At 39.5% G+C, this 23412-nt stretch overlaps 1 protein-coding gene across 1 annotated transcript in view; it reads left to right on the top strand.

Moving 5' to 3' along the window:
- The first annotated feature begins 1014 nt into the window (after positions 1 to 1014).
- Positions 1015 to 23412, top strand: part of OSBPL11 (oxysterol binding protein like 11) — a 99899-nt gene continuing 77501 nt past the window's right edge. Inside the window, exon 1 of the mRNA XM_030859000.2 lies at positions 1015 to 1908. Coding sequence (XP_030714860.1) covers positions 1718 to 1908 — 191 coding nt within the window. The 5' untranslated portion in view covers positions 1015 to 1717. The remainder of the gene's footprint in view (positions 1909 to 23412) is intronic.

The following is a 23412-nucleotide window of genomic DNA, read 5'->3' as shown; positions in this document are numbered from 1 at the left end:
GATTTTCCATTGCACTTACAATAAAATCCAAATTTCTCTGCCTATCTCTTCACTTTCATTTCACACCACTCTCTTATTCACCATGCTCCAGGTCCCAGGTCTCTCATCTCCCCAAATAAGTAAAGCTTGCTATTCCCTTAGCTTCCTCACGTTTCTTTATTCTCTCACTTTAAATGCCATCTCCTCATAGATGACTTTCCTCAACTGTTCTTTCTAAAGTAAGTTCTCTATTCCATCTTGCTTATTTTCTATATCATCTCCTTTTATTTTCCTCATGGCCTTAATTACCTATATATCTGTATCTACTTTATTACTTTATTTACTTTCTTTGAGTAATACTTCTTTGCCTCTGCCATAGTGTTTCACATATGGTGTACATTCAATTGTTAGAAACTATTATTTACAATTAGAAGGGACTTTAGAAATCACCTAAACACTCTTATTTTACAAATGCAAAAATCTAGGTCTAAGGAGGGTGAATGAGTTGTCTGAGGTTAGAAGGAATACTTTGATACTTTGATACCGAGAGCTCTAATTTCCAGGACAGTTTCTTTTTCATTTATAACACTGATTTGCCTTATGCCAATATCATGCTTTTTTTTTTTTCGAAATAACTAAAATGAAGAAATGGTTTTGTAATTCCTTATAGAAATGATATTATTTTACTAAGCTTTCTTCCTAAAATGACTGAAATGGGCCCTCAAATGGACGGCCTGGCCCGGGTTAGGAAGGCCGGAAGTCACCCTCCAGTAGGGCACTAACTCCTTTGTTTCTCCCTCCTTGGTTGTCCCACCGCCTCCTCCCTCTGCTGCCCACCGCCTCCCTTTCTTCGAAGTCCGCCGCCCCAGTACAGCCATCGCCGAGGCTCCGCCCCCTTCAGGGCCCCGTGCCCTGCTCCAAGATGGCGCCAGGGGCTTCTGCTCTGGGGGAAGTGAGCTCACGCTACTCCGGAAGGGAAGTGGGGGGGAGAGAGCAGCCGGGCGGGTGACCAGACGGGGGGTAGTGGGTGGGGTGGTGGCTGCAGCTGTGGCTTTCACATTCGGGCTAGAGCGAGGGCAAGGGACTCGTCCCGACCCTGGGAACCCAGTCGAGGGCCCAGGCCCGGGGGCGTTGGAGGAAGTCGCCCCGAGCAGCTCGCCTCTACCTGGAGGCTAGGCGACCCTGGGAGCCGGCGTCCCGCCCTCGGCGGCCTCCTTCTCCGACCCTCCTCCCGGGCTGCCCGCGGGCGGCTCCAGCTCTTTCTCGAGGGCTGTGGTGGGAACCGCCGAGCGGGCTGCACCGAACCCTCCCGCTGAGGACCGGCCGGAGGAGCAGAGGGAGCGCGGCGGGTCAGTCCGTCAGCGCAGAGGTCAGGCCGCGGGTACCCGTCCGTGGTCCGTCCTTCGCCCAGCGCTCCTGGCTAGAGTCCGCGACCTCCCCACGCTGCTCCTGCTTCTCCTTTGAGCATGCCATCAAATCCTCTGGCAGGGTGATTTTTTTTCTCCTTGCTTTTGCCCGGAAGGAGATATATATTGAAAGGACATCTGTCCTCATCGCTACCCCTCTCCTCTTAAAAGTTTTCCTTCAGGGGGAATGCTTGCATTCCTCCCCTGGACCATTTGATGATTACTACTCCGGCCGCCGTCTGGTTTAGCAACTGGGATCACCTTCAGATCAGATCTTAAATCTTATCACTTACAAAATTACAGAGTTGTTCTCTCCCGCCCAAGAAGGGCAAATGGACCTTGGAGTTAAGATGCAGGGGGGTGAACCAGTGTCAACAATGAAAGTCTCCGAGAGCGAAGGAAGGCTGGAGGGCCTGGCCACCGCGGTGACCCCGAACAAGAGCAGCAGCAACAGCAGCTGTGGGGGTGGAAACAGCAGCAGCGGCAGCAGCCGAGGCGGCAGTGCCAAAGGCTGGCAGTACAGGTACGGCTCTTTCTCCACGGTGATAGCCTGAGGTCGGGGTGTGCTGGAGTCTGCATTCCTACAGTTGCTGAAGGATGACGTTTTTTCACTAACTTCAGAAGTAACTAATAACATTTCATTTGGACCTGTGGTCTCATCTTTATTAGCAATATTTAATTCATTCATTTGTCCATTCATTCAACAGGTATTTATTGAAGGCCTTTTGGAGAACACATAAATGTATCCCTGAACTTCCTCCACGACTCTAGAGCTAATTTTTTCTCTGATTTGATTCTATACTCACTTTTGTTTTTCCTATATTGTAATTTGTTTACAATAAGTCTGCCTCCCTTGCTTGTTGAGGGTAGGGACTGTTGAACTCAGCTCTCTCCGGAGGCTAGCAAATGCTAGGTGCTCAAAACATGTTTATCCAGTGATGGATGGAATCATTCAGTCAGAAAAGATTCTTGCCCTCATGGTGTTTGCGATTTAGAAGGAGAGATGTACATAAATAATCTGAATTACAGAGGCAAAAGTACAACTGCTAGTGCCTCCGAAACTCTAAACTAGTGAGATGTTTCAGTTTGACTCGATCAGGCCACTCACACCTCTCTGTCTTTGAGAGATTCTACGTTTATTAATTTTTATTGATATGAATGAAAAACTGAAGGAACAGAAAGTGAGTACTGGAGAAGCAATGGCAGTTTTATTTTTTGTTTTTGATATGTAAAGGATAGGTGGGTATAACCATCCAGAATCTTTTTTTCCAAATTGAGAAATATTTGACATGTAACATATTAGGTTCAGGTGTATAACATAAATATTTGATATTTGTATGTATTGTGGAATGATCACCCCAATAGATCTAGTTAACATCTGTCAGCACACGGAGTTAATTTTTTTTTAATGAGAATTCTCTTAGCAACTTTCTTATTTTTAAAAAATATTTTTTTATTATTTTATTTATTTTTGTCTGCGTCGGGTCTTAGTTGCAGCACGCGGGGCCTTCATTGAGGCGTGCGGGCTCTTCGTTGCAGCACACAGGCTTCTCTCTAGTTGTGGTGCGTGGGGCTTCCTTTCTCTAGTTGTGGTGCGCAGGCTCCAGGGCGCATGGGCTCTGTAGTTGTGGTGTGTGGGTTCCAGAGTGCATGGGCTCTGTAGTTTGCAGCACGCAGGCTCTCTAGTTGAGGCACACCAGCTCAGTAGTTGTGGCATGTGGGCTTAGTTGCCACACGGCATGTGGGATCTTAGTTCCCTGACCAGGAATCGAACCCGCGTCCCCTGCGTTGTAAGGTGGATTCTTTACCACTGGACCACCAGGAAGTCCCAGCAACTTTCAAATGTTTGATATAGTATACGGTATCTATATGGTATCTGTAGTCACCATGCTGTACATTACATTTCCAGGACTTATTTATTTTATAACTGGAAGTTTGTACCTTTTCATCACCTTCACCCATTTCACCCACCCCTCCCTCTGGCTACCCTCAATCTGTTCTCTATATTTATGAGTTTTGTTTTGTTTTTTAGATCCCATATGTAAGAGAGATAACACAGTATTTGTCTCTTCTCTGTGACTTATTTCACTTAGCATAATGGCCTCAAAGTTCATCCATGTTGGTGCACATGGCTAGATTTCCTTCTTTTTTTATGACTGGATAATACTCCATTGTGTATATATACCACATTTTCTTTGTCCAATGATCACTGTCCATCTGATGGACACTTAGGTTGCTTCCATGTTTTGGCTATTGTAAATAACACTGCAATGAACATGGGGGTCCAGATATCTTTTTGAGTTAATGTTTTCCTTTCCGTCAGATAAATACCTGGAAGTGGAATTGCTGGATTATTCAGAATCTTAAGAATGAATGAAATTGGAATATCTCATGGTATTGAAACTATAGGAATGAATTCTTAAATTTTGGTTAACTGACTGCCTGTGTGCTTAGCTCTCGGTTCTTTTTAGCTTTTGTGCTGTTTGTAGTTGTGAAATTTGAAAGGGATTAAAGTCAAGATTTCATGAAGGATATACATTTATCACAAATAATATCCATATATGTGAAATATGCAGGACTATATTAACACACAGAAACAAAGTGTAGAAGATTATAACTTTTTATTGATAAGTGATTATATGACAGGAAAGTATATTTAGTTACTGTGAGATGTCTAGGCTCACTTTTGGAATGCGTGATGCTTTTTCTTTTGTGGTTTAAGACTAACCATATAAAATTATCAATAACTTAGCAGGGTTATTTTGATATGACTTAAGGAAGCAAGATAAAATAATATTTCATGTAGCCAGAGGTGAGTCTTCTGACATCCTCAACTCTTTGAAACCCAGTCTTAATTGAATTAAAAAGTGAAACAGGTTTCTTAACACTGTCATAAAGCCATATACTTTACTCCTATACTTTGATTCAGGACCCTATTATCCCTTACTTAGGGTATTATTTACTGGTTATATAATTTTCAAACTAGAATCTGTTGGACGCACAAATGAAAAAAGTTATCAGGGGAAGTGTAACAGGAAATGGCAACTGACAGCATAGGACAGTCAAAGGTTTGAAAAGTTAACATGCAGACTAAGCTGTATTACTTCCTAGTAATATAATCATAGTTACAATGACCTTAAGTCATCCAGGAAAGCACAGTCTGTTTAAGCAAAGAACTGTAAGATACAGTGGTGAACAATTTCAAGGAAAATAGCTAAAAGTTTTTTTTAAATGCTTAAGTATCTGGAAAATTCAGTTATGTGGAACTCTTCCCCAAGGATGCAGATATATAACGCATTACTGCATTTACATACTGACATATCTCTTTACTTAAATGAGGCTTGTTCGAAGCTAATCCTTCAGCCTACCTCTCAATCGAATTTATCCCCTTGTCCTCTATGACACTGATCAAACAATTTTATCCATTGTCCTGCATTGCTCCTTCTTCCCTGGCTTTTTCCTGTGAGGCCCAAAGCTCTAGACTTTAAAAGCAACAACAATAATGAAAACTAACCTAAATCCTTTCCCCTTAAAAACAGTTTACACTCAAACTGCCTCCATTTCCTTAGCCCTCATTTATTGCTCAACCCATGACAGTTGGCTCTGTCCTTACCAAGGATATGAGTAAAAAATGATGAATGTTTTTAGATTCCTATTCCAGTTGATACCTCTGTAAGTGTATCTGTTATTATTCTTTTCTTGACTTTTTGGACATTACTTTCTCTTGGTTTCTCCTTTATTGCTCTGTCGTCTAATTGCTCCTTTTTCATTTCTTTGGTTGGCTCTTTTCCTTTAGAAGCTGGTGTGATACTTCATCATCTTCTGTTCTTAAGCTCATGTTTTCTGTTTGTTATCTCAGTCTTTTCCATGGCCTCAGCAGCTCTCTCTGGAACTTGAGAGCTGTAAATTCAACTGCTTACCTGTAATTTTCTACTATCCTGTTTTAAAAAATGGAGATTTCAGGTTATGTCTTAGGGAGTGGTTGAAATTTAGTAACGACTGTGGTTCAAACCCTGGGCTTTGGCTTTGCAGACTTAGAAAATTAATTAGCATAATGTTTTCAAGGTTTATAAATGTTGTCACATATATCGTTACTTTATTCCTTTTTGTGGCTGAATAATACTCCACTTATGTATATACCATGTTTTGCTTATCTCTTCATCAGTTGATGAACATTTGGGTTGTTTCCATTTTGTGGTTATTATGAATAATGCTGCTTTGAACATTTGTGTTCTAGTTTTGTGTGGACATGTGTTTTCATTTCTCTTGGATATATACCTGGGAGTGGAATTGCTGGGTCATATGGTAACCGTTTAACTTTTTTTTTTTTAATTTATTTTATTTTGGGGTCTTTGTTGCTGCACGCAGGCTTTTCTCTGGTTACGGTGAGCGGGGGCTACTCTTCGTTGCTGTGCGCGGGCTTCTCATTGAGGTGGCTTCTCTTGTTGTGGAGCATAGGCTCTAGGTGTGCAGGCCTCAGTAGTTGTGGCACATGGGCTCAGCAGTCGTGGCTGACGGGCTCTAGAGCGTAGGCTTGGCAGTTGTGGTGCACAGGCTTAGTCGCTCCATGACATGTGGGATCTTCCTGGACCAGAGCTCAAACCCGTGTCCCCTGCATTGGCAGGCGGATTCCCAACCACTGCGCCACCAGGGAAGCCCCTGTTTAACTTTTTGAGGAACTGTCAGACCATCTTCCAAAGCTGCTGCACCATTTTACCTTCTTATCAGCAGTGTGTTAGGGTTTTAATCTCTTCACCTTCTCATCAACACTTGTTATTGTCTGTCTTTTTGGTTTTAGCCATCCTAGTGGGTATGAAATGGTGGTGGTGGTGCATTGTGGTTTTGAATTGCATTTCCCTGATGAATAATAATGTTGAGTATCTTCATGTACTTATTGGTCATTTGTCTTATCTTCTTTGGAGAAATGTCTGTTCAGAGGTTTTGGCCATTTTTTTTTTAATTGAACTATAGTTGGTTTACAATATTGTGCTAGTTTCAGGTATACAGCAAATGTCATATATATATATATATATATCATATATATATATATATATCAGATTCTTTTCCATTATAGGTTATTACAAAACATTGAATATAGTTCCCTGTGCTATGCAGTAGGTCCTTGTTGTTTATTTTATATATAGTAATTTGTATCTGTTAATCCCAAACTCCTAATTTATCCCTACCCACTTCCCCTTTGATAATCATAAATTTGTTTTCTATGTCTGTGAGTCTATTTCTGTTTTGTAAATAAGTTAATTTGTATCTTTTTTTAGATTTCACATATAAGTGATATCATATGATACTTGTTCTTCTCTGCCTGACTTACTTCACTTAGTATGATAATCTCTAGGTCCATCCATGTTGCTGCAAATGGCATTATTTTTTTGTATGGCTATGGCTGAGTAGTATTCCATTGTATATATATACCACATCTTCTTTATCCATTCATCTGTTGATGAACATTTAGGTTGCATCCATGTCTTGGCTATTGTAAATAGTGCTGCTGTGAACATTGGGATGCATGTATCTTTTTGAGTTAGAGTTTTGTCTTTTCCGGATATATGCACAGGAGTGAAATTGCTGGATCATATGATAACTCTACTTTTAGTTTTTTAAAAAATAAATTTATTTTATTTTATTTTTATTTATTTTTGGCTGTGTTGGGTCTTCGTTGTTGTGCGCGGGCTTTCTCTAGTTGTGGCGAGTGGGGGCTACTCTTCGTTGTGGTGCGCGGGCTTCTCATTGCGGTGGCTTCTCTTGTTGCGGAGCACAGGCTCTAGGTGCATGGACTTCAGTAGTTGTGGCATGTGGGTTCAGTAGTTGTGGCTCGCGGGCTGTAGAGCACAGGCCCAGTAGTTGTAGCACACGGGCTTAGTTGCTCCATAGTATGTGGGATCTTCCCAGGCCAGGGCTCGAACCCGTGTCCCCTGCCTTGGCAGGCGGATTCTTTTTTTGTTTTTTTGGTGCCGAAACCCAGGAGGCAGATGGATTCTTAACCACTGCACCACCAGGGAAGTCCCAGCAGGTGGATTCTTAACCACCGTGCTACCAGGGAAGCCCCTATTTTCAGTTTTTTAAGGAACCTCTGTACTGTACTCCATAGTTGCTACACCAACGTACATTGCCACCAACAGTGTAGTTCCCTTTTCTCCACACCCTCTCCAGCATTTATTATTTGTAGACTTTTTGTTGATGTCCTTTGGCCATGTTTAATTTGGATTTTGGGGGTTTTTTTTGAGTTGTAAGGGTTCTTTATGTATTCTGCATACAATTTCCTTATCAGATATATGATTTGCAAATATTTTCTCCTGTTCTGTGGGTTGTCTTTTCACTTTTTTTTTTTTTTGCCATGCCACGTGGTTTGCCGGATCTTAGTTCCCCAACCAGGGATTGAACCCGGGCCCATGGCAGTGAAAGCACTGAGTCCTAACCACTGGGCTGCCAGGGAACTCCCATCTTTTCAATTTCTTGATGAAATTACTTTCAGCACAGAATAATATAAAATATTAGAAATAATAGAAAATTATTTTTATGAATATTTGTTTTCATTTAGTTTTAAGATGATTTAGTGGTTTTTATGTTTAATTTATGTTTAATTATAATTAATTATGTTTAATTTTAATACACCTGGAGTTTATTTAGAAATATATGCGATAGTGTGTTATCTATTATTGTGTTACAAATTATCCCCAAATTAAACAGCAGCGTTTTTTTTGTCTCACAGTGTCTGTGGGTCAGTAATGTCTGTGCAGCATTGCTGGGTGGTCTGGCTCTGGGTCTTCCACAAGGCTACAGTCATCTTGAGGCTCAGCTGGGAAGGATCCACTTCCTGGCTCATTCTTGTGGCTCTTGGCACAATTCAGTTCTTTTGGCCTGTTGGAAACAGACCTCAGTTCCTTATGAACTGACCACTGGTGGCCTCCTTTGGTTCCTGGCCACATGGGCCTCTCCACGTAGCATCTTACTACTTGGCAGCTTGCTTCCTCAGAGTGAGGAAGTGAGAAGAGAGTGCTAGCAAGAAGGAAGTCACAGTATTTCGTAACCTAGGCATGGAAGTGAAGTCACATCACTTTTCACTAATCATTAGAAGAAAGATGAGGTTCAGCCCACACAAAGGTGTGAATACCAGCAGGTAGGGATCAATGCAAGCCATGCAAGAAGGCGCCCGTCGTAAATGTTAGTATGAATGGACTCAAGATTGTCGTCTATGATTGAGATAGATTTGACAAGTACACAGTTGGAAGTAAAGCTGAGAGTTGGAGGCTGAATTTGACTGTTGGGGAATAAGAGGAGCTACTTGGAGATTAGTTGCAGTGACCTAGACATGAGCTAATAAAGGGAAGGTGTTAGTAGGCTGGAAAAGAAGGAAATCATTAGAGGAAGAGTGACAGACCTTGGTGGTTGATTAGGTGATTGGGTAGAAGGTAGTAGTGAGGGAAGGAAGTAAAAATTGACTTCAGTTATCCAGATATAAAACTTTGAAAAGTCTGAAGGAGAAACAGATTTGGGGGAGTCAAATGATGCATTTGCTTTTAGGTATGTTCAGCTTCAGTTGCCAGAATGTTTAAGTGACCTTAGAGATATGGTGCATTAGAAATGTAGATAATTGCCTTTGTAGTATCCAGAATGTTTTCACTTCTGTTATCACATTTAATCCTCTTGGACGAAGGCAGGGCATCTAAGGTGTTGTTATCCCCATTTTACAGTTGAAGAAAATGGAAATCAAAATGAGTTGGCCAGGGTTATATACCTAGTAAGTGAAAGAACTTTTATTCCTAGGTAGTTATTTGCATAAAGGTATTAAAAATAGATGAGCTCTCTAAAGGAATGAATAATTATTGATAAATAATTAGTTTAGAACATGGTGGTTTCATCATTTACTAGTGTTTTAACTCATGCAGCAAATACTTTTGAGCGTTTACCATGTGTGAAGCCCTCTGTTAGTTAATTCCAAATTAACGTGTGCTCTCAGAACAATGAAAGTAGGGACCCCAAGGCTTGGTTTGGGAGGGTCATGAAAAAGAATCAGAAAAGGGAAGAGCCTCAACAACATTTGCAAAATATGTCATGACAGACTCTTTAAAAACCAAAGCTGAGATGTGAATTTATTAGATTAGCCTTACATTTTCTTCTTTCCAGACTAATTTATACTCATACGATTTATAGTCACCGTTTAAAATAAAAATAGATTTCTTGGGCTTCCCTGGTGGCGCAGTGGTTGAGAGTCCGCCTGCCGATGCAGGGGACACGGGTTCGTGCCCCGGTCTGGGAAGATCCCACATACCGCGGAGCGGCTGGGCCTGTGAGCCATGGCCGCTGAGCCTGCAGGTCCAGAGCCTGTGCTCCGCAACGGGAGAGGCCACAACAGTGAGAGGCCCACATACCGCCAAAAAAAAAAAAAAAAAAGATTTCTTTTTCTTTTTAGATTCCTTAATTCTAGATCCTTCCTTCCTTTTTCATAGTAACGTTCAAAGTTTATAAAATGTGTGTGTTTCCATTATTTTTCTTCATGTCAGCTTTCAGAAAAATTTTCAGATCTGCAAATCTGCCACTTGTTTATTTAAAATGGACAGATGAGAACTACCCAGAGGAGGAACCGGGAAGCAAATTGGGGTGTATGATGGGCCTGCTTTTTCCTGTTTGGGGCTCTGTGCTAGCTAACCTCTGTTAACAAACAGACAGATCTCTTTTCCTCATCATCAGATAGTATGCATTTCAGTAAATGGGTAGAAGTCTGCAAATGTATAGTATAGAAATAATTTTTGTGGTCAGACCTGGTATCTTCCACTCTAAATACTCTGTTACAGGGAAAAGTACCCATTTGCAAATGGGGAAATGACATTTGCCTAAATATAACCTAATGTTTGCTGTCTTTGAGATTTTACCACTTCTTTTGAGGTTGATTTGAAGAAAAAGTCGTAAATGTTTGCTTTTTTCTCTGTAGGGGTTAAAGGGAAGTTGGATATATATTTCTGTACCCTAGATTTTGTTTTCCTATCTGAAATCTGCTACAGATGATAATAAAAACAAGGGAAAGACAACTTACAGGCATGAAACTGAAAACAGTAAAATACTGTTCCAGAAATCTAGTGAGAACTCTACCAAGCCTTGAACAAGATTTTGGTTTGTTATGGTATACTGTGATTTCTTATATTTTTGCTTTACAAGTTTAAATATAATCCATTTGAGTTCATATTTTCCTAGAAGTGATACTGTATTAAAACTATACAAAGAGGGGAGTCCCTCGTGGTCCAGTGGGTAAGACTCCGCGCTCCCAATGCATGGGGCCCGGGTTCGATCCCTGGTTGGGGAACTAGGTCCCACATGCATGTCGCAACTAAGGAGTCCGCATGCCCACAACTAAAAGATCCCACATGCTGCAATGAAGATCCCATGTGCAGCCTAAATAAATAAATATTTTAAAAAACAAAAAACTATGCAAACAACTTAATGTTAGAACATACAAATTAGCGTTTTTTTTAGTATTTTCTGAATAAGTCACGTAATTTAGGTCCCAGAGGTAATTGTCCATCAAATAGACTTGTGGGAAATTATGTCTTTTGTTTTTGGTTTTGAATATAGTAGAGATAGCAGGGCCCATGGTGTAATGGTTAGCACTCTGAACTCTGGAAATAGTGGAGAATATTCTTGATGTAAATTATACTACTTTGAGAGAGGGAAAATCTTTCCTAGCTAAGAATCTTCCACTGTACTGATTTTGTTTAATAAAATGATTTGTGTCCAGACTTGTTCAGGTTTAACTTAAAACTAAATTGCCTGATTAAACAGTCACATTAGTGTTTTGGCATTACCATCTGGGTTTTAGGACAATTTATAGAGTAGTTTAGTTTGCTGGTGAAAGAAAGGATTTTCTTTTTGGTTAATAAGGTATTGTAACAAAACATGATTTCCCACCTGGAGTTTCCCTGTACTTGAGTTTGGCTGCCATTGCGGTTTGCTTCCATTGCTACTATTGAGGTTGGCTGGAAGGTCCCTGGAGGGGTAGACTGAAGTCTATGGTTGCTACTGGCTGTAGCTGGAAACCTTAGTCAGAGGGATCGAAGGGAGAGAAAAAGAAAAGGAACAGGAGGGAAAACAAGGACAGAAAAAGGGCATAGCAAAGAGAGACAGAGGGAGAGAGAGGGAGTGAGGGAGGGAAGAAAGGGACAGAATGAAAATGATATAAATGGTGAGATGAAATGCCACCAATGTTGCTTCTGGAACAGGTTTCCTAACCTTGATAGAGGCCTTTTTAATATACTGCCTGAGCCTATACCCTCAATTCTATAAAGAATTACTTGTTTAACAATTTTGTAGATGTTTCACATTATAACCAACATAAATGAAAAGTATTTTTAATTTAATTTTGGGGAATAGGTAATATGTTCACTTGATCCAAAAAAATATTAAAAGGTGTGTAATGAAAATCTTCCTTCCACCCGATCCTCCACCTGCTCAGGACTCCTTCCACCTAAAAATAGAGGGTACACACTCTTGGCTTCCTGTGTGTGCTTTCAGAGATTTTTTTAAAAAGAATTAAGTAAATACAGTATACATTTGCCCCACTTTTAACTGTATCACAAATGATATCATACTATGTGTGTGTGTGTATGTATGTATATACATACATACACACACACATATATGTATGTAATATTAGTTCAGGCTGCCATAACAAACTACTGTACTCTGGATGGCTTAAACAACAAATTTATTTTCTCACAGTTGTGGAGGCTGGAAGTTTTGAGATCAGGGTGCCAGCATTGTCAGGTTCTGATGAGGGTGTCTTCCAGGTGTGCAGATGACCTTCTTTTCACTGTATCCTCACATGGCAGAGGGGTGGGCTGGGGGGGCTTCTCACTGTGGGCTCACACGGCGGTGGGGGGAACGTGGGGGAGAGAGAGAGAGGTTGAGAGAGAGGTGTGAGAGAGCTCTCTGGTTTTTCTTGTAAGGGCACATCTCATCATAAGGGCCCCAGTCTGTACCTAAGCATCTCCCAAAGGCCCCATCTCTAAATACCATCGCATTGGGCGTTAGGACTTCAACATATGAATTTTGTAGGGACACAATTCAGTCCACCTTTAATAAGTTCCCTATCTATGGACATTTAATTTGTTTCCAAAATTTTGCTATTATAAATAATGATGCAGTGAATAACCTTCTGCACATTTCACAAGCATATGAATATATCTGTGGGAAAAATACCCAGGCGTTGGAATTACTGAGTCAATTTGTAATTTTAATAATAGTTATCATCAGATTTCTCCTCATTGGGGTGTACAGTGGCAATGATTGAGTGCTTATTTCCCATCAGCCTCTTCAGCGTAATGTGTTATTAGATTGGCAAAAATCTAAAAGTTTAATAGGTTAAAAAATGGTACTTCAGTGTAGTTTTATTTTGATTCTCTTTTTTTATTATGAGTGAGGTTTTAGTATTAAATTCTGAATGAGATTTTTTTTGCAGAAAAATTTAACAGGTTTATTTATGATTATAATAAAGTTGAACTGCTGAAACTTGTTCACTGAAACATTCTGAGTTGCATTAATGCTTTATGTCCCCACATTTATATTAAAAATTCAGGGACTTCCCTGGTGGCTCAGTGGATAAGAATCCGCCTGCCAATGCAGGGTACATGGGTTCGAGCCCTGGTCTGGGAAGATCCCACATGCAGTGGGGCAACTAAGCCCATGCGCTGCAACTACTGAGCCTGCATTCTAGAGCCCGTCAGCCACGAATATTGAGCCCTCGTGCCACAACTACTGAGCCTGTACTCTAGTGCCCATGTGCCACAACTACTGAAGGCCACACGCCTAGAGCCCATGCTCCACAACAGAAGCCACTGCAAGGAGAAGCCCGCCCACCGCAACAAAGAGTAGCCCCCCTGGTCGCCACAAATAGAGAAAGCCTGTGTGCAGCAACGAAGACCCAATGCAGCCAAAAATAAATAAAATTAAATCATTAAAAAAAATCACACACAAATGAAAATGGAAAAACTGCCAATACCTGATTACTGTCCCCTATTTTTCCACTAGCAATCATATACTTAAGTACCTTTGGACCCCATGGGAAAAAAATATCTAATGTTCAGAACTACCAGTGACAGGAAGAAGAGGATTTTTTTTTTTTAGAAGAATGAAAGGTTTCCCATCATAGTGAATTCTTAAGCATGTATTCTCCATATATGCGGCATGCTAGCTGGATGTCGTCTTTTTTTTTAATGAATAAATCCTTTCTGCAATTAACAGCTAAGTTTTTTTTTAAAATAAATTTATTTTATTTTCGACTGTGTTGGGTCTTCCTTGCTGTGAGCGGGCTTCTCATTGCAGTGGCTTCTCTTGTTGCGGAGCATGGGCTCTATGCATGCAAGGTTCTGTAGTTGTGGCTCACAGGCTCTAGAGCGCAGGCTCAGTAGTTATGGCACACGGGCTTAGTTGCTCCCGGGCATGTGGGATCTTCCCGGACCAGGGCTCGAACCCATGTCCCCTGCATTGGCAGGTGGATTCTTAACCACTGTGCCACCAGGGAAGCCCTGGATGTCTTTTGGCATAATCGTTATGGCATGGATAGCACACAGGTTTGTGTTTCCAAAAAGGCCAACCAGATAGGCCTAACTTGCCTCCTGCAAAGCACCAGTAGCTGCACTCTGGAAGTGCAGATCTGCTTTGAAGTCCTGAGCAATTTCCCGCACCAGAGGCTGGAAGGGAAGTTTGCCAATCAGAAGTTCACTGGACTTCAGATAATGTCTGATTTCACCAAGTGCCACGGTACCAGGCTTGTAACGATGAGGTTTCTTCACACCTCCAGTAGAGGGCGCACTCTTGCGAGCGGCTTTTGTAGTTCTGCTTCCTGGGTGCTTTACCACTGGTGGATTTGCAGGCAGGCAGCTTTGTATGAGCCATGGTATAGAGACCTCTTACTTACCCACCTTCTCCTTTGGCTGGTGCTCAACAAGGTACAGCTGGCACTGGTGTTGGAGAGCGACGGCCTCTGAGTGGGATTTTATCCTGTTTTGCTATCATGGTAAATCGTGAATTAGTTTAAATCAGCAATTGGGAAAAGTCTATACAAAATATGCTTATGCCTTTAAAATTTTTTTTTCTTATTATACTCTTGGTAGCTCAGAGACATGGCTTCATCTTAGAGTATACATTGTATGTTTTGAAGTCATATTTTTAAAATTTCATGTGATTTTATAGTTATACAAGATATGGAATCATTTGATTATACAGATTTGTAATTGGGAGGTAATCCACTTCCTAGTAGTAATAGAGAGTTTGAAGATTATATATATATATATATATATACACATATATATATGTATGTATCTCCACCAAAAATTATGATGAAACTATTATTTAAAAAGATTATTTATTTAGTTTTTTGGTTGTACCAGGCAACATGCAGGATCTTAGATCCCTGACCAGGGGTCGAGCCTGGGCCCTTGGCAGTGAGAGCGCAGAGTCCTAACCACTGAACTGCCAGGGAATGCCCAGATTTTTGTTTTATTTAAGTAGTAGAATGAACTTTTACAATTTTGTGTTGTTTTTTGAATAATTAATATTTATAGGTTTTTTAAGGAAAAAAACTTGAGCGTTTGAATTTGTTGTTACTTAGGCAATAAGTGTAAAATTTTCAAAAGAAGAATCAACTCTTTAGTCAGGTTATATATATATATGTATATATATATGAAAATAAACATTGCTTGGTGCTTCTTGTGTGATTGTCACCTTTTTTCCCCCTTTTTTATTCAAATGTGGAGGAAGGGAAATGGTTTTCTGCTTTTTCTTTATACTTTCAATTTTGAAAGAATTAGCACAAGGGAAGAAAACATTCTTTCTTGAATTATACAGAAATTAAATGTTACTCTAAATGTGTTTTTGGAACCAAGTATGGTTTAAAACCAGAGAGAGGTACATACAAAAAGAGAAAGAGAAAATAGACATACAGATAGGGAGGGTGGCAGTGGACTTTAGTACCCTGCTGTTCTCTTGGTCTGTGCTGTCTTGGTCTCATTGAAATGGCTTACTGCGAAGACCTTTTGAGAGTATATGGGGGAGAAGTAAATGCTGCTATGTGAACAAGAAAAAATGTCCTACTTTTCTCTAAAAATTTTAAATGTGAAATATGATGTTGTTCTTATTTGCAAACTTTGCTTTTGAAATAATTTTCTTTTGAGAAAAAAACCTTTAGAATTTTGAGTAATGAGTAATGTACACACATTTTAGATTTAAAGGGTCATCTAACTAAAGCATGAGAAAACTGAGGCCCAGAGAAATTAAGTGATTTGGTCAGCCTCATTCATGGTGTTAGTCAGTGGGAAAGTCAGAACTAGGTCCTTTATCCATCCCTTTTAGGTGTGCATTCCACAGTATAACACTACCTCACACTTAAGCTTTAGAAACTTAATTTTGAACATAAGCGGTATTGAAAAGTCCACTAGTAATGTCTGGAAGTCCTGTTTATAGGTAAAAATTCACCCTATTTTTGTTGGCCAACAATGGTGCTATAGGCTGGTATGAGAAAACTGGCCCTTTTTTTATATTGAAAGGTGGGAGTTATATTAGTTGTAGCCTTTGGAGAGCAGGTTGGCAATATCTATAAATATTAAAAATGCATGTACTTTTCACCTAGCAATTTCATTTTTCACAGATGTACTCAAAGATATATGTGTAACTTGTTTTGTTACAGTATTATTTGTAATAATAAAAGCCTGGAAGCAAATGTCCATCACTAGGGGGACTAGTAATACTGCTTTGCAATGGATTACTATGCAGATGCCAGAATGAATTAGACCAAAATGAAATCATCCCTAAGAAAACTGAAAAAAGCAAGGTACAGTGTATGTAATCTCAACCATTTTTTTTTTTGGCTGCCCTGGGTCTTAGTTGCAGCACGTGGGATCTTTGTTGAAGCGTGTGGGATCTTCAGTTGCGGCATGTGAACTCTTACTGCGGCATGTGCGATCTAGTTCCCTGACCAGGTATCAAACCTGGGCCCCCTGCTTTGGGAGCACGGAGTCTTAGCCACTGGACCACCAGGGAAATCCCTAATCACAACCATTAAAAAAAAAAACGTGTGTATGTGTGCTCGTGTGCACACGTCCACACTTGTAGGTACATAGAATATCTCTGAAGAGATACATAAAAAGTTGAGAGAAGTGCTTGTCTCTGAGGAGGGGAACTGGTGGCTGGAAGACAAGGTTGGATAAGAAACTTTTGACTGTAGGGACTTCCCTGGCAACTAAGCCCGTGCACCACAATTAGTGAAGCCTGCGTGCCTAGGGCCTGTGAGCCACAACCACTGAGCCCGCATGCCACAACTGCTGAAGCCTGTGCACCTAGAGCCTGTGCTCTGCAACAAGAGAAGCCACCGCAATGAGAAGCCTGCGCACCACAACGAAGAGTAGCCTCCGCTCGCTGCAATGAGAGAAAATCCACGCACAGCAACACAGACCCAATGCAGCCAAAATAAATAAATAAATAAATAAATTTATTGAAAAAAAAAGGAAAGAAACTTTTCAGTATATGTACGTAATACTCATTAGGAGACAGTTCTTAATGGGTCTCTCATGTTTCTGCCTGTGTTGTTAGCAGAGGTACTGACTCTCCTTTGTTCTTTACTGTTTTTTCCAAAATATTTGTATAGCAAACAGTCTTGAAGGTTAGAGATAGTATTTCCCTCCTGAGCAAAAGTCAGGTTTGTTTACTGTCCAATATAATAAACATAATGTCTCCTTGCCATGGAGGTCAGGTAGACTTACTGTCCTTAAAAGATTTGGGTTCCCTACACTCAGGGTTCCTTTTCTGTACCACAACCTACCACATGTGCAGGCATCTCCTGCCCTTTCTGCATTGCCCTGTGTGATTGGGCTTATGATCTGTCTGCTGATATTGCTGTGACTACTGAAGTCTTTTGTCTCTGACTTACGAGTTTCATGTATCCTGCCAGCATCCGTGAAACTGACAAGCTAACTTGTTAGCTTACAAATAGGGTGACATCTCAGACCCTTCATAGTTCTTGACAAAATACTTACTGGAAAAATACAATAATTATTTTTTTAAATAAAGAAGTGGGAGACTCAGGGCTTTTTAGGTCCCATCATTCTGACTTGAAAATGTCAGGCTGACAAGGTAAGAGAGATCTAAAGAACTGATCTAGAAAATGAGCCCTTTCCCCACAGAGGAATCGACTCCCTGGAGTGGGAGAAAACCAATACTTGCTGAGCATTTACCGTGTTGAAAGGTACTTCAAATATATTTGGGTTGAAAGGTACTTCAAATATATTTGGGTTGAAATATATTATCTCTTCCTATTTCCTCATTATAAATCTAAAGTTAGATGTTCTTATCCGCATTTACAGATAAAGACACATAGGACCGGATGTGTTACTTGCGTAAAGTCACACTGGGATTCAAACCTGTGTGTGTGTTAAGCTCATGCTTTTCCCATTATAATAAACCACTTCCTAACTTTTTGGAAGCGTTAGAATTGACTTTCTGCTTTTCCATGTAGAAGTTTCTTCTGTCCCATCTTCACATGGCCAATTATCTGCATGAGGGATTTCTCAAATTTAGTTGTCTGTAACAATCAGATTATATATTGGACTTCTTCTGTTTTTGGTCTGTATAGGCAACCATTTTACAGCTGTGCTTCTCGAACTTTCTTCATGAAATCTCTCTTAACTGCATAAGACAGTAGGTACCCCCAGTGGATGCAGTTTGTGATTTAAAGCAGTCCATGGCTGATATCACTTTCTTGGGAGTTATCTGTAGTATCTTCAAAATTCATGAGGATTTTATATTCTACTCTGTAATATATTTGTTATTGGGTTTTTCAGAGGTCTATAAATAATATCATGAGTTCAGGACCAGTTGAGAAACAGAACATAAGGGGTGCATGTATCTTTTCGAATTATAGTTTTCTCTGGATATATGCCCAGGAGTGGGATTGCTGGATCATATGACAACTCTATTTTTAGTTTTTTGAGGAATCACTGTACTATTTTCCATAGTGGCAGCACCAATTTACATTCCCACTAACAGTGTAAAAGGGTTCCCTTTTCTCCACACCCTCTTCAGCATTTATTATTTGTAGACTTTTTGCTGATGTCCGTTCTGACTGGTATGAAGTGGTGTTTTGATTTGCATTTCTCTAATAATTAGCGATGATGAGCATCTTTTCATGTGCTTATTGGCCATCTGTATGTTTTCTTTGGACAAATGTCTTTTTAGGTCTTCTGCCCATTTTTTGATTGGGTTGTTTGTTTCTTTGTTATTGAATTGTAGGAGCTGTTTGTATATTTTGGAAATTAAGCCCTCGTCATTTGTGTCATTTGCAAATATTTTCTCCCAGTCCGTAGGTTGTCTACTAGTCAAGAACTATCCTCCAAAAAGGCTTAGTTTGGGTTCATTACCTTGTAACATAAATAGCATGAAGGGAGGGAGCAGTCTGCTTATGGTTTCCTTTGCTGTGCAAAAGCTTGTAAATTTGATTAGGTCCCATTTGTTTGTTTTTGCTTTTATTTCTGTTGCCTTGGGAGACTGACCTAAGGAAACATTGGTATAATTTATATCAGAATGTTTAGCCTATGTTCTCTTCTAGGAGTTTTATGGTGTCTTGTGTTATATTTAAGTCTTTAAGCCATTTTGAGTTTATTTGTGTGTATGGTGTGAGGGTGTGTTCTAGCTTCATTGATTTACATGGGACTATCCAGTGTTGTTTCTACCTTTTGGCTGTTGTGAATAATGTTTCTGTGAACATTTTTATCTGTTGGAGTTCTTGCTTTCATTCTTTTGTGTATATACCCAGAATTGGAATTGCTGGATCATATAGTTGTTCTATGTTTAACTTTTTGAGGAGCCGTGATGCTGTTCTCCACAGTGGCAGCACCATTTTACAGTTGCACCGGCAATGCACAAGAGTTCTAATTTCTCTACATCTTTACCAACACTTGTTATTTTCTGTTTTGTTTTGTTTGGTTTGGTTTTGGTTTTGATAATAGCCATACTAATGGGTGTGAAGAAATTGTTTTATTACTGGAAAAACTCACTGAAGAAAGTGCCTTTAACATGGGTTAAATAGGTTAGCTAATATTTCACCCTGTAATTAGTCATGCCTATCTACCTCGTCACAAGCAGCTTGGAATACTCAGGTCTTATTTCCATCAGAGCAGATGAAAATATCTTCTCTGGGTAGGCAGGCAGATACAAAGAAGAGAGCCCAGAACGGGCTGAGCCATTCATTCATACCCAGCTATGGAAAGAGTGAGGGGAAGGCTGGGGAGAGAAGGACAGGAGCTCTCTGGAGAAGTCCTCCTCATGGAAATATGTGAGGAGGGAGCAAGTTTCTTAACATTTATGTGAGTTTTGACATTAAAAAGCCTTTAACTTCTTATAGTCAAGTAAATTTGCTTTAGAAAGATAGTCTAGTTTTACCCTGTTCTCCTAGCCATCTAGCCCAGTTTTGGATATGTGTAACCTAATTTGAGAAGTAAGGGTTTTTAGGAAACACAGTTCTACATCCCAAAAGAGCAATGCTCATATAGTCACATGGGAAAGTTTTAAAAAATTTAATCCATACCTATTAATAAGTGTAAATAGCTCTGTGCCTGGACTGTCCCACCTAGTCAATGTAATTGAACATTTAAAAAATGTTTTGTTTGATTATAAAAATAATATATTAAAATTGGAAAATGTGAAACAGTAAAGGGAGCAAATTAAATCATTCATAATTCTTCCATCCAGTGATAACCACAGTTAACTGTTTTGTGTACTTTTGTTCTGTGCATATATTTTACACACTATATAAAATTCTGTAACCTGTACTTTTTAGTGCAGGTTTAGTACAGGTTTAGTACAGGTTTACAGAATTTTAGTGCTATTAATAAGCGTTTCCCTATGTTGTTAGAAACTCATAAACATTTTAATTGGTGAATACCATTCTATCATATTTCTTAATCATTTTCTTAATGCCATTCATTTAGCTTATTTGTTTTTCTTCCTTTCCTCTCCATTCATTTCCTTGTCTCTCCACTTAATTTTTTTTACTATTATAAATAGTGCTACATTGGGCATGTTTGCATATTATGTTTGTCTACATTTCTAATCGTCTGTCTGGATACCTAGAAGTGAAGTTCTTGGACCAAAGAGCATTAACATTTTTAAGACTGTTAGCAGAAGGGAGGGAGTCTCCCTTGACTTGTATACTTTTTGGTATAGATTAAGACACAGTTGAAATTAGAATTAGTTTTAGCTGGGATTTATTTGAGTATACAGGCTGTGAATTGAGTTGTTGTTGCTGTTTTTTGTTTTTTTGTTGTTTTGGGTTTTTTTGCAGGCTACTCAGTTGTCTTGTGGTTTTATAGAAAAATTCTGCTTCTGTCTTCCCATTGCCTAATTCATTCAGTGGAGATGTATTGACCACCTGTTTATATCCCAGGCTATACACTAGGTGCTGCGTGGACTGCTAGGATGAGTAAGAAGCAGTCACTGCTCTGTGGAATATCTTTTTACAGCACCAGGAGGTACATGTGTTGCAGTCATTCCCATCTGTTGTCAGTTGCTTTTTCCTCAGCTAAGCAGACTGCTCCCTCCCTTCATGCTATTTATGTTACAAGGTAATGAACCAAAACTAAGCCTTTTTGGAGGATAGTTCTTGCCTAGTAGAAAGTAGGAATTTTGAACTGTGGCTTGACTGGCACCTCCTTTACTACAGCTTGCATAAATTTCTGCCTGTAATTAAATGCCTTAAGGTATCCATCTCTAATTCCTCTACCTGGTCTCTGGAGCCCACCTCTCCCCCATTTCCCTCTATCACTCTCCTGAGTTGTGGTGAGCCTTTTTCTCGTTACTATATCCTGCCTGTCAGGCACTTACAGCTACCGTTGCCTTAAGCCCATAATATCACCTTAACCACTTCTCTTTCTCCCAGTCTCTCTTCAGTTATTGCCATCTGGCTCTGCCTTCATCATTAAATTGGAACTGTTATCTCTTGGTTGTTAAATCTTTTTTTTTTTTTTTTTTTTTTGGCAGTGCCTCACGGCTTGTGGGGTCCTAGGGGCCACAGCAGTGAAAGCACCGAGTCCCAACCTCTGGACTGCCAGGGGATTCCCTTGGTTGTTAACTCTAATAGAAACTTCTCAATCTTCATCTTCCTTCACGCCTCAATAGTATTAAACATTCTTGACCAAAAACTTACTTGAAATATTCCTGATTTTCTTTCTACCACTTATCTACTTATCTCCTCTCTGTACTCCTCTTGCTTTAAAACTTTTCCTTAGGGTTCTCTCTTAGACTCTGTCCCTTCTCTTGTCATTTTATAATATTTCCTAGGTGATTTTCTTTACTCTCATCGTTTCAAATACCAGTTACATGCTTATATGCTGATCACTACCAAAATCTGTATGTTCAGTCCAAATTGTGCTACCTTATTGCATATCTCCCTGTGTTATGTTCCACAGGTCCCTTAAATTCAACATGTTAAATTGGAATAAATCCAAAACTTCCTTTATGATCCCCATAAAGGCGTTTGTTCGTATCTACACAGTTGTGCCAGCTGGAAATCTGGGTGTTCCCCTTGTCCCTTCTCTCTCACTCTCATTCCACATCTGATAAGTCAAGTCCCGTCCATCGTTTCAACCTAATCACTATTGAATCCTGTGTCTTTGTTTAATGAATCCTGTGTCTTTAACACAGGATTCTACCCTTTCTACAAATGAAAAACTACCCTTTTCATTTGTATGACAGCTAAAAGCAGAGAGTCCCAGTGGGTCATTGTCTTTTTCTTCAAGGAGGTACATTTTTTTTATATTAGGTAATGGATTTGGGATGGAGAGGAATCGCCTTTTTTACTTCCCCATCCTTTTCTGTGGATTTTCAGAGTGCTTTTCATTTAGAAGGTACTGAGCAATAGTGTTGAACTGAAATAAAAGGATGTGAAACTGTTAAAAAAAGTGGCTTAATTTTATTTTATTTTTTCATTTTAAAACTATGTTTAATTTTCACATATTTAATTTTATATATTATTTAATTTTGTTTTTATTAAAATACAAATAAATGCTTAACATTTAAAAATAAATGAAGAAAGAAAATCAGTGAAGAATAGAACAGTCTCTGTGGCTTCCAAGGTTCTTGCCGTTTCTCTACATATAATATTGATCGGAACCTCTGTTCTCAAAATACAGGGTTTAGTCTTCCGGGGTCTAACCATGGAAACAGACGTTTTTAACTGAATTCAATGTTGGTGAAAAAGTAGTTTAATTTTAAAAGCTTCTGCATATCTTCCTTAAGTCTGATAAAGAAGGGTTAAGAAATGTGTGTTATAGTAATGAAGAGTTAGGAATTGAAGCAGTCACTGTTAAGATACCTAGGAGGTGATGAACCTCAAACAAAATAATGCCACTTGGCGTATAGTTCAGTTAATCAACTGTATTTATAGACTATCAGTTTCTACCGCTAATTTCAATAAAATGTTAACAAGATCAGAATATACGCAATTTGTTGAGTGGTGGAGTTGCTGAAGGACTGAAGAAGAAATTAGCTTTTTCATAGCTTATTTTTCTGTGTATTAGTCTTTTGGACCGTCATCTCTAATTCATAGAACACAGAATATTAGTATGATATAATCAGATATATGGTATATTCCCACTTTAACAACTAGGTTTTATTCATATTAACAGGTAAATCTTCTATTGAATTTACACATTTTAAATAGGAGCAAAGCATGAGTGTTAGAAGTACTACATAATAACTATAAGGAAGTAGAGAGAAGAAAGGAGAGGGAACGAAAGATGTTCACTCACAGAGCTTTTTATGCTGGCCACCAGATGGCACAGTGGTTCCACATCAGCTGGTTGCACTGACTAGAGAAGGGGAAGGATGAGAGAGGGACAGTGCAACCAGCTGTTCCAAGAATGGATTGCTCTTCAGTTGGTTCTTTGTAACCTCAGATGTCTGTTTTCTGTAGTAAAAGCAGGCCAGCAGTTTATAAGTACATATTTGAATTTGTTTCTTTTGAAGCTGGCTT

The sequence above is a fragment of the Globicephala melas genome, chromosome 4 (genome assembly GCF_963455315.2).
Source record: "Globicephala melas chromosome 4, mGloMel1.2, whole genome shotgun sequence".
Classification (NCBI taxonomy): domain Eukaryota; kingdom Metazoa; phylum Chordata; class Mammalia; order Artiodactyla; family Delphinidae; genus Globicephala; species Globicephala melas.
Note: the sequence above shows the minus strand (reverse complement) of the source record. Positions and strands in the feature narration are given on the sequence as shown.